This window comes from Pleurodeles waltl, chromosome 11 (genome assembly GCF_031143425.1).
Source record: "Pleurodeles waltl isolate 20211129_DDA chromosome 11, aPleWal1.hap1.20221129, whole genome shotgun sequence".
Lineage (NCBI taxonomy): Eukaryota > Metazoa > Chordata > Amphibia > Caudata > Salamandridae > Pleurodeles > Pleurodeles waltl.
Genome location: NC_090450.1, coordinates 586897489 through 586916150, shown reverse-complemented (window position 1 = coordinate 586916150; position 18662 = coordinate 586897489). Strand labels below are relative to the sequence as shown.

Genomic DNA, 18662 nt, shown 5'->3' with positions numbered 1-18662 from the left:
CCTGTCTCTAAGAGTTGTATGTATTGGTCATCCAACACTCACATGGACTGCCTGTATCCGAGGAGGAGTTGTGTTATATTGATTTGTATGCAGATTTGTGGCCCCCAAGATGCTCACATGACAAACCAGGTCTTCAGCTTCTTGCAGAACTCAAGAAATTAGAAGGAGGCTCTGATGTGTTGAGGGAGGTCGTTCCATGTCTTGGTTGCAATGTGGGAGAATGAGTGACCTCCAATTTTGCATTTGTGAATGCAGGGAATGTATGCGAGTGAGGCAGAGCTTAGCACTGATGAAGTGTCTCAAAAACTACCAACATAGAAGCTAGATCCTTCTGGAGATTGTGGTGGAGGCAAAGGAGGCAGTGGTAAGATTGGCCTCAATGGTGTGAGAGGCAGTGGTGTGTGTCTGTGGTGAACAAGGTGGCAAAGGCGTAGTTGGTGCTACTTGCTTTCGCATGGTAGGCACAGGTGCAAGCCAAGGTAGTGTAATTTGCTCCTTGCACTTTTGTGCCTTGGATGTTGACATTCATACTCTAGTTCTTCCTTGAAAGTAAGCTTCCTTTTCTTTGGGATGGGAGGAAGCATAGAGGCTACTGGTTGTTGTGGAGGCTTCATCATAATTCTGCTTGTGTCTGGATGAATAAAGAATTATTTTTTAGTGAGTATTCCGCTCCCATGCCAACCTTTCTAAAATGGGTGCCACAGAGGTTACCAAAGCGGGCATTTAAAGTACTTTCAACTTCAATGTCGGCTCCTAGCAAGACTGCTTTGACATTGAAGCCTGTGGTTTGTGTCCCTTTGGGTGCGTCAACGCTGTGAGTGCTTGCAGCAGTTTTTTTTGTCTCTGAACCACTGTCTAAGCTCCATCCGGGACCCAAGGGCAGCAGTGGGCCTATGAGGAGCTGGATGCCCAACTCCCTTTGGAGCAGTGCTACTCTCCGCAATAAGGTTTTTTTCAGTGCATTTTTCCCTATGCCCTGTATCTGTACTCACCGACCATAGTGTTCTCTTCATCGGTTCGGTGGTGCTATCCGTCTCCACTCTGAAAGGTCGAGTTCTTCAACAGAGGCCTTTGTCAACAGTGTTTCGGGGCTTGGTGTTCTCTGAGACCTGAGGCTCTGAGGGTCTAGGCAGCTCTTCTGTGGATCAAAGGGATCTTTTTCCTTGAAAATATCTGAAGTTGTCTGACATTATCTAAGTCTGCATCTTCAGAAAGTCCCAGTGCCTTTCTCCACCATTTGAGTGTCCTTTCGTACCTAAAGGCTTGACAAAAACTGTACTATGATTCTTGGTGGCCCACAGAGAAGCAGAGGTTACAAACCTCATGTAGATTGGACCAGCAATATTTAGAGTCGCAATGTGGGCAGAATTGAAAGGGAGTCTGCTCCATTTGCCTTCATTCTCCAAGGTTGACGGAGATGACAGGAATGACCTGATGCAACTGACTGAAGATTAGGTCTGGAAATCGACAAACCCAAGCAGGACATTATCAGAGCTGCTGCTTCTCACATCCAAATCTGATGGGAAAATAAATAAATCTGAGGAGCAGAGACCCATGCACACTGTGGACTAAGGGAGGGGTCACTCTATACTTAGTGACTCAAAAATCTTCTAAATAAAAAACATTAATTGTAATGCGCAGATCCAACACTAGATGGTAGGAGTATGCAAATCATGTGCATATACGCCAATACTTACTTCGAACAAAAACAACCTATTTGACAAAGAGTCTGTCACATCCTTTAAACACCTGAGAAGAGATAAGAAAACGATGAACACTTAGATATACAAAGGTTAGGGACGGAGTTACAACCCCATTAGTCACCGTAGATGTGACTTATCCTCTATCCCAGTTTGAGAAGTTACTATATAATGTAGCAGCTGATACTCACCTAAGTTCTAGGATCTATAAACTTCACTCCGTTAAAGGTGGGTTTTAACACAAGTAGAAGAATGAACTTTGCCAATCTTTTACAAAGAAACAATGGACAGTTATTCTGGTCAATATACACCAGGGCATCACTCATGCTAAGGCGTGATAATCAGCAGGAAAATACTGCTGCATTGGCAATGGAATCCACAATGCCCCATGCATTGGAGAATGAGAACAATTCACTGCTAGAGGGGAGTGGACAGAAAAGCAAAAATCTCACATCCTGTGGGACATTACCCACATATGGCAGCACTAAAACAAATGCTAGATGACAAAATTAATACACATAAGGAGCCAAAACCACAGACATTATCTTATTGGGTTGGTTGCCAGAAATAGTTTAGGGAGACAAAAAGACCTCATTAATTGACCAACTTGGTATTGCTATCAGCCAGATGGCCCTTTCAACTAAACTGGAACACCCACAGCACCAAATATGTATTACTGATATAGCAAATTATGGTTTTAAAAATAGAGAAAATAACTCATGCATGGCACTGATGCAGAATTCTTTAGTATATGGAACCCACAACTGAAAACTTCACAACATACTACAGAAAAGTGACTTGCCCAAGATCTGAGGGCATTACAGATCTTACCAAATTATTCAATTTGAATGCAGAAGGGAAGGGGAGCACAAAGTCCTTTACTAAAATGATTGTCATTTCACAACTATAACAACTTTACAAAGGCAGAGTTGTGGGAAAGGAGATGTCTACCTTTTCTCTTTCAGTCATCAGTTGGTTTGAAACTGTTGATATAAATCATATTAAACCTTAAGTGTATTGCTTTATGCAATGTTGCAAGAGGTTGTTTGCTAGAAGGAATGAAATGAGTTCAAAGGAAGGATGATCGGATTTGTTATTCCATTTTTACATTAAGGTGCCCAAAAAACATACAGAGATAAGTCTTAAGTATGGGGGAAGGAGAGTTTGACATCTAGATTTAAAAAACTTTAAATGATATGAATAGCTGTGCATACTGAATTCATGTTTAAAATGATGGCTATCCCACCACGTTGGTAACCATTATCATTACTGGGGATGGAACAGATTAGTGGTAGAAGTGTGATTCAGCAATGTCTCAGTAAGCATGAGATATCTGTAGCAATTATCTAGGGTGAGCTGCACATGAAAAAATCATGAAGAGGCTGGATAGGTCACACTCTCTGCAAGCCCGCATCTATCACTCCAGGCAAGACCTGACCTGGAACCCTAAAGGGAACATTAAACGTGGAAGGCCAAGAAACACCAGGCACCGAGGCCTCGAGGCTGACTGCAAGGAGATGGGTTACACCGTAAGTTAGACTGAAAGAAAAGCCCAGCACATAGACAGCTGGAGAGTTCTAGTTGATGAGCTGTACCCCAGGTGGGGTAGTAGACATATGTAAGTAAGAGCAGTGCAGCTTGAGTTTGTGGTTCTACAGTTTAACAGTGTGCATTTTAGCTAAAATTATTTATCCTCTTGGGAATGTATAGATGTGCTTCAGTATTCACTGGAATGAGGATGGACCAGCATGGTTGATTTTTTGCTGTTTAAGATGAAATAATCTTTCAGACTCCTTAATACTTTTAGGGCTGTTGCATGTATATACCTAGGACTCCATGAATATGTTTAAAGCAAGTAAATCAATGCAAATTCGAATTCCGGAGAAACAGAATGTGCTTATTAGGGTCTAATATGAACGATACCAAAGTACTGAGGTGGAGGACAATAACAAGTAGAGATTATTCTGCAGGCATACTAGAGGAATAAGTTGTCTGAAAATGTTTCTTTTATGCTAGGTTGCATGTAAATGAGCAAGGGGGAAATACTTACCTTACAAATTTTGGAAGAGTGAAAACCCATTCAGTTGTCGCCATTCAGACATTGGCTCCTCATGGTTGATTGGGAATAAGCTAAAATGGCATGAAAAGCAGCTATGTAGTCTAAATTCAAGGTACTTTATTTACTTCTGCACCTGAACACTACTATGTTTCATGGCAAGTGTAGTAGACAAAAGACAGACACAGGGCATTTGACAACCAGGCACTGATACCTGGTTAGAACATACAACACTTTCATCAATATATCCACACACATTAGTGTTTTATATTCCAATATTTCTCTGGATCATCATCCAATTTGGCTTTAACCACAATGCTACATGTGGCAGAACTGGAAATGTGTCAAATTCAACAATATACACAAACTGTTTCCAGGAATGTCAAATATCTCTCAGTAGGTTCAGGATTTCAATCTACTCTGCAAATTCTCCACTCAATCAAATGAGCACTTTACAGTGCTACCTTGAACAGCTAGCTAAACTACCCCTCTAGGGCAAGATCACTAAGCATAGTTGTTAAAGCGTACTTTTTGAAAATTGTGTCAAAGGATTAGGAAGAGATGCAAGGACAAATAAGAGAAAGAGTTGAGACAATTTCAACAACAAACAGTGCACTTTCTATATAGCAGAGCACAACAGAAATTGATACAGAGCACCATCTGCCATGTCTGGCGGTAATGCAGGAATGGCCTGCCAAGATCCTTACCATAAAGCTATGGTCTTGTTCCCGCAAGGTGGTGATCATTACACTCTCCAACTGGTTACAGAGACTCTGGGACTCGGTTAAGAGATCATCACTGAGTGAGACATATTAACAGACTTATTAATAATTTTTACCAAAGTTACACAGTAATCTGTAGCGCCAATGTTCAAAATTCAGTGATCCATCCCAGATTAACTCGAAATTCAATACAAACAAATAATACAGCATCACCTCAAGCCCACCAACTTTTTTTTTTTTTTTTTAATAACACATTTCATTGTTCTTTACGTAACAACAAGAAACAAAAGCGATATCACGAACGTGGTTCCAGAGACCCTGCTTGAGCACAAGGCCCTCAAAATGGATACTGCTCTTATTGGAGAATGACTGGGGCCTAAGTCCCTCTTCTGGCTCTCTAGGTACAATCAGGGAAAGAGCTTGCCACAGTTCAAGGGCGTCTATATTCGCTCATATTTATGTGGAACCCTGCATGCCTTGTATACCAGATTTTTCATTGCTGTGCAGTGATTCATGCCCCTAACCCATTCATTCAGTTGTGGTACCTGTACATCCCTCCAGTGCCTAGCTATGTCTCTTGGCCACCAGGTATGCCATAGCTATAAGTGCACGTATTGTGCAGGTCTCTCCCATGTGTCCATAATCCCCAATAGTGCGACCTTGGGATCCAATACCAGTTGGCAGCCAACACGTGTCAAATTCTGTTGGTTACCTCCTGCCAACAGCTAAGCCCACCAACCTGCAATAGAGACAGTCAAGTAGCTGGCAATATTCAGGGCCACCGTCTGCACCTCAGTGCTTCTGAACTAATATTCATCTTGAATTTAGTTAAGCCCCAGCCAGAGAGCAGTGTTTTGGTAAATGGAATTTGTAAAGGCTGTGTGGGATTGTTGAAAAAGTTAATTACCTTTGGTAACGCTCTTTCTGGTAGAGACTTTAACTAGCATCCTCATCTTTTGAATATTCTCCAGGCTTCAGACTGGAAACTGAGACTGTTCACCAATACCGCTGCACACCAGTAGGTGGAGCCGTGTGGTTCTGCACCAACATCGTTCTGTTAAGGACGAGAAGAGCCAAAATAGGTGCCACTCCCACATGCTGTCAGTTGCGTTGAAGATTGTTTGCACTCCCAGACACAGAGCCCCAAAATCAAACTGGTCAAACAGTGTGCAGATTCCTAGACTGGAGATCCTCTTAATGGATAAAGTCCAATCACAGAACTGGGGGGATGGGAGAATCTGTGAGGAATTTGCAGCTAGGTAGGGTCTGCTACCTAAGAGCGTTACTGAAGGTAAGTAACTTGTTATCCTGAGAGAGACTGATAGCCGCAGATTCTTCACTTTTTTAATATATACCAAAGCAGTTATTATCAGGATATGGGTCTGTAAACGGACTCAAACCAGAAAGTCATGCAGGACTGATTTGGCAAAACGCCTTTCTTGTCGAACAATACTGTCAAGACAATGGAGCTTTGTGAACGTATGGAGGGACTCCCACATAGCAGCCTGGCGAGTGTCTGGAACAGGGACTACACATGGTAATGCAGCGGCAGCAGCTTTGGCCCAGGTAAAAAGAGCACGCAGTCCTTCCAGTGGCTGTTTTTGAGTAAATTCATAGCAGATCTCAATTTAGAGAATGATTCAGTGGGGGATGGTTCTCTTCTGCACAGCCATTCCTTTTTTGCTCCAGCGAGCACCACAAAGAGTTATCTATTTGGTATTCCTTCGTACAATCTATGTAGAAGCTCAGTGTTCTCCTGGGGTCCAAGCGATGGGAGTCTCTCCTCCTCTTTAGAGATGCGAGGCTGAGCATAGAACAATGGCACGGCAATGGCTTGACTGACCCCCTAACAGTGTTACAACTATTAACAGCAAAGATGCCCAAGTCCACAGACCCTGTTTGTCTGGGAACAAGGTGGTGTATGGTGGGTAGACACAAAGAACTTAAAGCTCTATCACACGCCGTGCTGATGTTAAGGTGATCAGGGACACTGTTTTGAGGGTGAGGAGCCCCAAGGAAAGGCTGAGAAGCAGCTCAAATGGGGTGCACATTAGAAATGTGAGGTTAAAGGTAGGGTTCCACCAAAGCATGACAAAGTTATGGGGAGTAAACAAGTGTTGTAATCCTATCAAAAATTGCATTACAGTGGATTTGCTGCTCAATCAATGCAGAACCCTTCCCTGTTTCAACAGCAGATCCTCCGAGTGGCAGCCTGATCAGAGGACAGAAGATAAAGCCCTGGTGTGTTGAATACCACACTCCTGGGTCCAATCTGGGGCCACCAGGATGACTGGGTCTGATCTTCTTGAGAACTCAGGGCATGAGTGGTATAATCGAGAGGGCGTAAAGGAATCCAAAGCTTCACTCAAGGCAGAAAGATTTTCCAAATAAGAGATCCCTTGGAAAGTCCAATGAGCAGAAGTGCTGACGGACAAGTTACTTACCTTCGGTAACGCCTTATCTGGTAGAGACACAGACTAGCTGCAGATTCCTTATCTTAGAATTCTTCCCCAGGCATTTTCCCTCAGCAGTACCTTTGCGCGTCAGTAGAGGGTGTAGAGCGACTCCGCAGCGATGCTGTCCCTGGACATGACGTCGGCGGAGTCTACCTATTCCCTCCTCCGACGTGCTGATGCCAGTTTCTTCGTGACTTGAAGCACCGAACAACGCGGCGCCACAGAGAAACTGGCAAACAGCGCAATAGTGTGTATGCCAACCAGAAAAGAAAAGATAAGTCTTGAGACATAGCAGAACCACAAAACACCCAAAACCACCCTCAGCTAGACTGAAGAGGACACAGTTCACAAGCGGGAAGGATGGGTGGGTCGATAAGTAATCTGTGGCTAGACTGCGTCTCTACCAGATAAGGGGGACCTGAAAGTAAGTAACTTGTCCTTTTCATAGAGACAACTAGCCGTAGAGTCCATCTTAGAATTAGATACCCAAGCAATCCCAACCCCTGGTGGAGGGATCCGAACAGACCACACCAGTCTCGCAAAAAACAACCTAACACAGAGGAATAACCAGGCGCGAGACAGAGTGTGCGAGAGAAAAATATAAGTGACTCATACGAAAAAAGGAACTGCAAATCCACCGGGGAAAAGCTAAGTCATAACTGGTAAGGAAAAGCCTCCACCGGTGACTAGGCAGCAACACCCCATAGGGGAGGAAAAACTGTGAAAAAACCAGCAAGATGATTAAATGGAACCCTGTAAAGGGGCACCAGAAAAGTCAGACACACGCGATATAAAACTAGTAAAAGATGCAAAGAGAAAGACCAGCAGAACCGTGACTTACAACAATCTCAAAGAAACTGAAAGAGTACAGATAGACTGGATAGGAGGCTCAGAAGAGGCGGAGAAACAGCTCCAGGCTCAAAAGAACAACAAAATGGGTGTAAAGTGTATAGATATATACTAGGCGTGGGATGATAGAGGGGAGAAGGAGAGCATTGAAGGAGAACAGGAGCAGACGTTTCTGTGAGAGCTTAGAGCAAAACTTTATGCCAGAAAAAAAGCTGACAGGGGAACTGGAGGCAGAATTATCAACCGCATACCAAGGCAGCCAAAGAACTGTGCAACAGAAAGCACAGATAATAAAGGAAGGAGCCTGCTAATACGTAAGCATTGGCACATTTGAACCCCTGCAAAGAGGTAGCCTACTGCACCAAAGACAGTGGACCTAGCCACCAAGCCAGAGCTCCTTGAAGTTGCAAAGAAACCAAACTTGGCACCTCGTAAGGAATATGAGAGTAGAAAGAACATGGAATCTGATACCTGTGAAGAGAAAAGTCTGAAAGAGTGAGGAGGTCCGAAAAGACGTAAAAATATTTTGAAAGGCAATCATGGCTTATGCCAAGGAAGAAAGATAGCAAATATACAAGGTGTCAATAACAGCAGCCGAAAAAAAAAATACAGAACCATCCCAGCGGTAGAAGAATAGAGGGTCCGGGAAGTATCCAACAGAATCAATGTTAATTACCAATGACCAAGTGGATAAGAAACACTAGGGAAGGGACCCTAGAGGCATTTCCAGAAAGGGGCCCAAACTACATGCCGGCAGCAAAATAACGGAAGGAATACCTACAACAGGAAACAAAAGATAGTACAACTCCCAGGCCATCACCATTACCAAGGAGGTTGAGGGACAAAAAGGGCACCAAGCAATTTGTAAAATCCTGCAGAAGCCAGTATTGAATTAGCACCATACCCCACCTATTAAAGAGGTGGGGGGATGGAAGAGAAACAGTAAAGTGGCACCATTAAGCAAATACAAGAATAAAGGACACCTCCGTAAAGGCCAAAAAGAGAAACCGCACTGCCTGCAGAAAAGGGAGTACGATAAAGAAGCCACAACATCCTGTGGAAAAGAAAGCGAGAACCTGTGAACAACATGTGGAGGATCCAGTTGTTGGGATGTAAACCCTTGTCCTAGTGAGCCTGTACCACCACAGGCAGAAAACATTGCCACTGAGCTATAGCCCCTTGATCCTAAAAGACAGGGAGGAGAACCCGCAACAAGCACAAATAAGAGCCCGTAGCAGAGGAAAAGCAGGAAATGGAGAACCCATTCAAAAAATGGGAAAAGAAACCTTACTCGGAAGGGACACCAGAGGTGAAAGACCATACCAAAAGTAGGCAAGAATTGGCTCCCGAAGGAGTATATATACGTCCACATGGGGAATAAAACAAGAAAGATGTGTAAAACAGCATCCACCACCAAAAGCTCAAAAGCGAAGAATAACCCATTCTCATAGCAACAGAGATGAATGGCAAAATGGCAAGAGTAAATCAAAGGAGAGACATGTTGGAAGCAATGGACAACTGAAAGAAAACCACAAACCGTGGTGGAAAAAGACCAAACGAAGTCAGACGTTCTGCCAGGAAGCAGGCCAAACGAGAAGAAGGCACCCTGCCCATCTAAAATGTAGAGATACTACCAAGCATGGCGAAGTCTCGCCGAATGGAAACAGAAGGAATAGCAGATACCCACCATGACAATTATGGTGGACCATGCTGTAATAGCTGTGGAAGTAACCCTCAGTACAGTGGAGGCTGCTCCATCCGAGACACAAGATATGCTCCGGAACCACTGCTCCACTGATGGGAGCAGCAGTATAGCAATAGCGATATGCACACCAAAGAAACCGCAAAACGGTCCAACGTGGATAACAAGAGCACAACCAAGAATACGAGTTTGAAGTGACCCAACAGACGCAACAAACTCCATAACAATAGAGAAGGGGTGAGGAGGCTCACACCGGAGAGGAATGTAACAGTCCACATACAGTTGCAACAGCCGATGACGTGCCAGGAGAGGAAGGACACTACTCCCCACCATGGGAATCACGGAAACGACGCAAGGCAGAATCTGCATGCGCCCAAAAAAGAAACTGGCCATCAAATTGCATATCAAGGTGGGCATCTTGCAAAAGAGACGAGAAGTTGGAAACTGCCAACCAAGCCCTGCGATGTATGGCAACAGAAGCAGCCATGATCCGTCTAATGGAATCTGTAGAATCCATCCTGGACTGAACTGCAAGTCGAGCAGCTTGTTGACCATCTCGGAGCAAAGACATCAGAGCAGGTCAAACATCATCAGAAAGCGATGGTAGTAAATGTTCCACAGAGCCCCAAAGTGCTTGGGAAAAGCGGGCCAACGAAGAGTTGGTGGAACGAAGAGTGGCACTAGAGGAGGCGAAAATACACCTGCCAGCAGCATCCAGCTGCCTATAATCTCTGTGTAGGTGGAATCTTCTCCAAAGCAGGAACGCCCAAAGCAGTTTGAGTAAGTAACCCTTGAAGAGGAGGGTGGTGGCAAAGACACAAGGGGTCTGTTTGTGCAGGACGACGCCTGTGTGAACAGAGCGACCTCTGACCTGTTTTAGGTCTTGAGCTCGCCCCACACGTCCGCAGCACCAACCTGCTGTCTCCTGCCTCTGACCCCCGCCCACGCTGCTGCTAGCGTGTTCGAGGCTTCACTTGATCCGTGTGCCGTTTTTTCCGCCGTCCTGTAGGTGTTCCTCTATTTTCAGCGCCTTGCTTCTTGCGCTTCTGCCCCCGCCGTGCCTCTTCTGATTGTGCCACTTTTCGCCGCCCTTCAGTGCGTTTTACTATTTTCCAAGCGCCTCGCCTCCTGCGCTTCTGCCCCCGTTGTGCCCCTCTGATTGCTGTGTCCCCGATTGTATTCTGTGCCATTAGTGTATTTCTGTGACCATTTTCATATTGTGACTGTTTTTGAAAATTGTGCCCGACTTTTTTCTGTGCCTTGTTTTGGTGTTTTCGCCCCTTGTGCGCTCCCCCTCGCTCTCCGCTCCCTGCGGCCCCCCCCCCCTCGTACCCCCATTCATCGCTCCCTCCCGCCTCCCAGCTGCTCCTCCCTTCTTAATGGCTGGCGCTGCGCGTCGCGAGTGAGCGACCTCTGACCTGTTTTAGGTCTTGAGCTCGCCCCCCACGTCCGCAGCACCAACCTGCTGTCTCCTGCCTCTGACCCCCGCCCACGCTGCTGCTAGCGTGTTCGAGGCTTCACTTGACCCGTGTGCCGTTTTTTCCGCCGTCCTGTAAGTGTTCCTCTATTTTCAGCGCCTTGCCTCTTTCGCTTCTGCCCCCGCCGTGCCCCTTCTGATTGTGCCACTTTTCGCCGCCCTTTAGTGCGTTTCACTATTTTCAAAGCGCCTCGCCTCCTGCGCTTCCGCCCCCGTTGTGCCCCTCTGATTGCTGTGTCCCCGATTGTATTCTGTGCCATTAGTGTATTTCTGTGACCATTTTCATATTGTGACTGTTTTTGAAAATTGTGCCCGACTTTTTTCTGTGCCTTGTTTTGGTGTTTTCACCCCTTGTGCGCTCCCCCTCGCTCTCCGCTCCCTGCCGCTGCCTCCCTGCGGCCCGCCCCTCTCGCGCCCCCTTTCGCCGCTCCCTCCCGCCTCCCAGCTGCTCCTCCCTCTCCCCTCCCTTCTTAATGGCTGGCGCTGCGCGTCGCGAGTGAGCGACCTCTGACCTGTTTTAGGTCTTGAGCTCGCCCCCCACGTCCGCAGCACCAACCTGCTGTCTCCTGCCTCTGACCCCCGCCCACGCTGCTGCTAGCGTGTTCGAGGCTTCACTTGACCCGTGTGCCGTTTTTTCCGCCGTCCTGTAAGTGTTCCTCTATTTTCAGCGCCTTGCCTCTTGCGCTTCTGCCCCCGCCGTGCCCCTTCTGATTGTGCCACTTTTCGCCACCCTTTAGTGCATTTCACTATTTTCCAAGCGCCTCGCCTCCTGTGCTTCTGCCCCCGTTGTGCCCCTCTGATTGCTGTGTCCCCGATTGTATTCTGTGCCATTAGTGTATTTCTGTGACCATTTTCATATTGTGACTGTTTTTGAAAATTGTGCCCGACTTTTTTCTGTGCCTTGTTTTGGTGTTTTCACCCCTTGTGTGCTCCCCCTCGCTCTCCGCTCCCTGCCGCTGCCTCCCTGCGGCCCCGCCCCTCTTGCGCCACCATTCGCCGCACCCTCCCGCCTCCCAGCTGCTCCCCCCTCCCCCCTCCCTTCTTAATGGCTGGCGCTGCGCGTCCGCGCAGCGGGCGCGCCAGAGGCAAGCCCGTCTGCGCCCGTCCGCGCCCAGCACCACCCCCCCTGGTCCTCAAGCCCCCCGCATCTCCTGCTTCCGATACTCAGCCAGCGATCTCCTAGCCCTCAACCCTGGCCCCTCCACAGAGTGCTTCCTGGCCACCCCGAAGCACACCAAAGGACCTTTCTCCTGCCGCACCTGCAACTTCTCCTGCAACAGAACAACGAAGCCAGCAACAACCAACACAAACCACCTGCACTGCATCCTCCTCAACAGACGCTCCGCACGAAAACACGCCATCGAGCTCTGGGACTTGCTCGACACCACCTCCCCAGACGTGGCCTTCCTGACCGAAACCTGGTGGAACGACTCTTCGGCCCCTGACATCGCCATCGCCATACCGGACGGATACAAGATCACCAGAAGAGATCGAACCAACGGAATCGGAGGAGGGATAGCCATCGCCCACAAATCTTCCCTCAAGATCCACACCCACACAGACGACACTCTCAAGACAGCCGAACACCTCCACTTCCAGATTCACACGGACCCCAACACTACCCTCAGAGGAACCCTCATATACCGCCCTCCAGGACCAAGAGCCCCCTTCAGCGACACCGTCTCCGACCTCGCAAGCACCCACGCCCTCGCCTCTCCCGACTACATCCTCCTGTGAGACCTAAACTTCCACCTGGAAAACAACAACAACGCCAACTCCGCATCACTGACCACCAACCTCCTCAACCTCGGACTCCGTCAACTGGTCAACACTCCCACCCACATCGCCGGACACACACTTGACCCCCTCTTCACCTCAAGCAACCACATCTCTTTCAGCCACACCTCCGAACTCCACTGGACCGACCATCACTGCGTCCATTTTACCTTCAAGAAAAACACCGAACACCACCGCATCCCTCTACCGCCTCACTGCCGCTGGGGAAAAGTCACCGAAGACCAACTAACCAGCACCCTCGTCAAAAACCCACCACCCGACCCCACCGACCCGAGCGCCGCCGCCATCAACCTCCATCAATGGATCCTCGACTGCGCCAACACCTTAGCTCCACTCAAGAAACCCACCGCCAACCAAGAAAAGAAAAAAACAGCCTGGTTCAGACGAACTGACCACCTCCAAACGCACCTGCCAGAAACTCAAGAAGAAATGGATCCTCGAGCGCACACCCGACAACCTTGCTACCCTCAAGGACGCCAACCGTGATCACCACCAATGGATCCGACTCGCCAAGCGCGCCCACTTCACAGAACGCCTCAACAACGCCCACGACTGTAAAGAACTCTTCGGCATCGTGAAGGAACTCTCCAACCCTAACGCCAACATCAACGACGTCCCTCCCTCCCAAAAACTCTGAGATGACCTCTCCACCTTCTTCCACCAGAAAATCACAGCCATCCATGACAGCTTCAACACCACACCTCTGCCAGACCCCACCCCCGACGACTCCTCCCACGCCTACCGCCTCACCACCTGGACCCAAGTAGACGACGCCGGAACCCTCACAACCATGAATTCCATCCACTCAGGCTCTCCTACGGACCCGTGCCCACATCACGTATTCAACAAAGCCGACGCCATCATCGCCCCCAAACTCCGCAAGATCATCAACCTCTCCTTCAACACCGCCACCTTCCCGGACAGCTGGAAGCACGCAGAAATCCAACCCCTCCTCAAGAAACCCAAGGCTGACCCCAACGATCTCAAAAACTTCAGACCGATCTCTCTCCTCCCTTTTCCAGCGAAAGTCATCGAGAAGATCGTCAACGCACAGCTCGCCCACTTCCTAGAAGACAACTCCATCCTAGACCCCTCTCAATCTGGATTCAGACGAAACCACAGCACTGAGACCGCACTCCTCGCCGCCACAGATGACATCAGACAACAAATGGACAACGGCGAAACCTCAGCCCTCATCCTCCTCGACCTATCAGCCGCTTTCGACACAGTATGCCACCGCACCCTACTAACCAGTCTCCAAGAAGCCGGCATCCAAGACAAAGCCCTCAACTGGATCTCATCCTTCCTCTCCGACAGAACCCAGAGAGTCCGACTCTCCCCTTTCCGCTCCAAAGCCACCAACCTCATCTGCGGCGTCCCCCAAGGCTCCTCTCTTAGCCCGACGCTGTTCAACGTCTACATGGCCCCCCTCGCACAATTGGCCCGTCAACACAACCTCAGCATCATCTCCTATGCCGACGACACCCAGCTCGTCCTCTCCCTGACCAAAGACCCGCTCACCGCCAAAACCAACCTCCACGAGGGACTGAAATCCATCGCCGAGTGGATGAACAACAGCCGCCTGAAGCTCAACTCCGACAAGACGGAAGTCCTCATCCTCGGACGCACCCCCTCGGCCTGGAACGACTCCTGGTGGCCCACAGCCCTCGGCCCCCCACCCACCCCTGCCAGCCACGCAAGAAACCTCGGCTTCATCCTGGACTCCGCTCTCACCATGTCCAAACAGGTCAACGCCTTCTCCTCCTCCTGTTTCAACACCCTCTGCATGCTCCGCAGGATCTTCAAGTGGATTCCAACAGGAACCAGAAAGACGGTTACTCAAGCCCTCGTCAGTAGCAGATTTGACTACGGCAACGCACTCTACACAGGCATCCCAACGAAAGACATCAAACGACTCCAGCGCATCCAGAACGCATCCGCCCGCCTGATCCTCGACATACCCCGCCGATGTCACATCTCCCCCCACCTGGTGGACCTCCACTGGCTCCCCTTGGAAAAAAGGATCACCTTCAAACTCCTCACCCACGCTCACAAGGCGCTACACAACACTGGACCCACCTACCTCAACACCAGACTCAACTTCTACGCCCCCACACGTCAACTCCGCTCTGCCAACCTCGCCATCGTCCCCCGAATCCAGCGCAAGACCTCTGGCCGCAGATCCTTCTCCTTCCTCGCCGCCAAGACCTGGAACTCTCTCCCCACCTCACTACGCCAGACCCAGGACCTCCTCACCTTCAGGAGACTCCTCAAGACTTGGCTCTTCGAACGCTAGCAGCACCCCACCCCCCCCCAGCGCCTCGAAACCCTGACGGGTACATAGTGCGCTTTATAAATTCTCTGATTGATTGAATGAAGGACCAGAGACAGGCTGAGCCCAGCACCTACAAGGATGTCGTAGAGAACCTCGCAAAAAGGCAGAGCTGGTTCGGTGTCAGATTGATCCAGAATAAAAGATAACAACTGATCAATAGACAATGGCACCATAGGAAGATGCAAGCCCAAACAGCAGACACCAGCATCAAAATATCTGCGAATGCAGTGCTGGCTTCTGTCACCAAGCCAGGGGATGAGAGCAGGCTAGACGCTAGAGAGGCGTTTAGACCACTGGCAGTTCTCAAATTGAATACTCAATATGAGGATGAACCAGGAATGGGCCCCACAAGGGGCTCAACAGGATGTGCAAGAAGTTCAGAAAGCGGAAGCACAGATGACTCAAGTAAGTTCCCCGGCGCCGCTCTTGGAGTCGGTGGTGACGCCAACCGATGTTGAGTGGAGGAAGCTGCCTTGGAAGTGGCATCGTCCAACTCCGGAGAGATCAGGATAGTGTGTCAAGCAGTGTCAGCTGGTCCAACAGCGCTGTGAGGGGCGTCGAGACAAGAGGATTAGATGAAGCCAACTGAGGTTGTACTAGGCCATGCGCCGATCCGACTGATTTGAGAGTGTGAGCAGGCACTGAGGTGGAACTCGCTGGCGAAGACCCTGCCAAAACACTCACCACCTCCACAGGGCCCAAAGGAGCTCCTGAGGGGGGGAGGACCAAAAATAAAATGCAGGGATGTATAATAACATTGCATTTGGTCCATAGTTGCCCTGGCGCCGGGATCCATCAGAAGGGATGGGGTCGACACGGGTACAGACTCCACTGCAGGAGAAGCCGAAGATTGTGCAGTCCCCTGGGTAGACCTACCTGGAGACGCCGAAGGTGCACTGAGGTCGACAGAACCATCCGAGACCGACTCCTGGAGCACTCCGGGGAAGACTAAGACGGACTGCAATGCTGGCGCGAAGAGGACTTGTCTGCCCGCGCCGCAAGGAGCTTCATGTGATGCTCCTTCAAAGACTTCGGCTTCAAACTATGGCAGGCGTTGCAATCGTTGGCGTCATAATGAGACCCCAGACACCATAAACAAACAGAACGAGGATCCGTGGCCGACATCTGCCGGGAAAAAGATCCACAGGGCTTAAACTTAGAAGGGATATACACATTATCTGTTTAAGAAATGACACAAAATACCCGATGTTGGGTAGAAAAGCCACATGGGCCTGAGTTACTCGAGACACCCGGATCCATGTTGCTGCGCGGAAAAGAAGAAACTGAAGTTAGCGCGTAGGAGGAGGGTATATGTGGACTCCGCTGACATGTCTGGGCCCGATGTCGCTGCAGAGTTGCTAAATGCCCTCTACTGACACGCAGAGGTACTGCTGAGGAAAAATTTCCAGATACAGTCTGACACCTGGGGAAGAATTCGAAGATGAGGAATCTGCGGCTGGTTGTCTCTATCAGATACTGCATGTTCTCGGCTTGGTGAACAGATCGAGGCAAGGTTCTCCCCTATTCATGGAAGAGATCCTATCCAACCTCAGGCTGCAACTGCCACTCGTGATCTGCAAGGCACCAACGGCTGAGACGTCTGCCCTGAAATTCAACAATCCTGCCAGGTGGTTCACCACCAGGAAAGCTCCTTGGAGGCTCACCCATTTCCAGATGTGCATGATCTTCAGGGACAGGGTCCATGACCCCACCTAACCCTGTTTGCTGCAGTACCACATGTCGATGGTGTTGCCCATGAGCACCAGCACCAGACTCCCCTTGATGGATGGAAAAAAGGCTTTCAAAGCCAATAGGATGACTGAGGAGTTAGATATAGAGTCAGGACTCCACTGAGACCAGAGTGCTCTGATTTCCACCTCTCCAAGGTGTCTGCCACAACTCAGAAGTGACGTATCAGTCACTACTGTCAGCTCCGAGTGGGGAGGGGAGAAGGGTCCACCCATTGACCCAGTCGGTGGCCAGGAACCACCACTGCAGTTTTCTCCAACACCTGAACTTGGTTAGGGAAGACCCCTTGGTGTCAGACCCACTGAGACTTCAGATCCCACTTCTGAGATCACATATGCCCCAAGGCATACTCGACCAGAAGGATGCAATCAGTCCCAATACCCTCAGAGTTGACCTCACTGAAATCCAGGACAGAGTCTGAAAAACCTGGAACATAGCCTGAATGTCAGGGCCCTTTTTTTCTAGGGGAAAGACAGTAAACCAAAGGTGTCCAGAATGGGTGAGAACAAGGGAAACATCTCAAAAATAGTCGGGTGAGACTTTGGTACACTGATAGTGAACTCCAAAGACAATAGGAGGGTCGCCATAGTCTTGAGGTGGTTGACAACTTACCTTCATCAATCAAAAGACTGGCACCCCTGACCTCCGAAGATGTGCTGCCACAACTGCCATCATTCTCGCGGACAACCGAGGTGCACTGATGAGACCAAGTGGGAGCACAGCAAAATGACAATGCTACTGTCCAACTACAAGTCGCAAGTAACACAAGTGGGCCAGCAGGACGGCTGGTGGAATTAGGTATCCTGTATGTCCAATACTACAATCCAGTCTGCCGGGTCTGTAGTAAGGCCCTCTTGGACCCACATTGGTTCTCGTTTTTAGCTTGATTTTATTTTGTACACTTTACACGCTTTAGCTGCATTGCTTTTAGCTATGACATTTTACACATTTATGCTTGCATGATAGTATTCTAGTACTATATTGTACGAGTTGCTTGTCTTAGCTAGCCTTTTCTTGACATATAATCAGTAAGTTCTGTTCAAGACTGTGAACATAGTACATAATATCCTAGTACTTGCGTTGCCCATTCAGGAGACAGCTTCTAACATCTACATAGCATTGCATCAGAGCTGTGCTTCTAATACAGTATGGTTTTATTATATAAATGGTGCACTGACCCAGAAGGGGAAGGGGGCACACCAGCCACGACCACCTGGAACAAATGCTGTGTTCGGCATGCAGCTCTGCTGGTGCTAATCTTTCAGCTTCCTGAAAGGATTGCCTTCCACACTACCGGCTGACTCCGGACGCAGTTTCTAGGTATGGGGCTAAGGTTACTCCCTTAGATCGGGCAAAGGCAGAAGGGTCCCCCCACTATGCTGTCTGTATAGTCTTAACATCACGTGAGATCCTCTACAACTCACTTACCACGGTTGAATTATCAGTTAACTTTACCATATTCATAAAGCTGGTAACTTTGCCTTGTTTGATCTGCCTAATTATCGCAGCTCATTTTTTCCATGCAAGATTACGACTGTTGCAATAAATGTATTGAAAACTTACGTTGTCTCTCTCTGGTGTTTAGCCTGGGCATGCATGAGTACTACAATGAAAGGGTGAGATCCGTTTTCCTGACTTCCTTGGAAGTCAGATTGTCATGTTTGGGTAGCCATAATCACTTTCCACCCCAGTAAGTGTAGGGGTTTGGTTGAGGCATTTTAAGCTAGACAGGAACTAGGTCACTGATGGTGTGGAAGGACTCAGTCCCCTACACTGAAGTTCTGTCATCCTAAATATGCAGTCCTATTATCTTAGTAGG

The 18662-nt window shown here is 48.7% G+C and overlaps 1 protein-coding gene across 2 annotated transcripts in view; it reads right to left on the bottom strand.

Annotated features, from left to right (window-relative positions):
* The window catches only part of IKBKB (inhibitor of nuclear factor kappa B kinase subunit beta), a 419227-nt gene that overhangs the window by 26985 nt on the left and 373580 nt on the right, over positions 1–18662 (bottom strand). For both annotated transcript variants that reach the window (XM_069214097.1, XM_069214096.1), the window contains exon 21: positions 4464–4554. In XM_069214097.1, coding sequence (XP_069070198.1) covers positions 4464–4554 — 91 coding nt within the window. The remainder of the gene's footprint in view (positions 1–4463; positions 4555–18662) is intronic.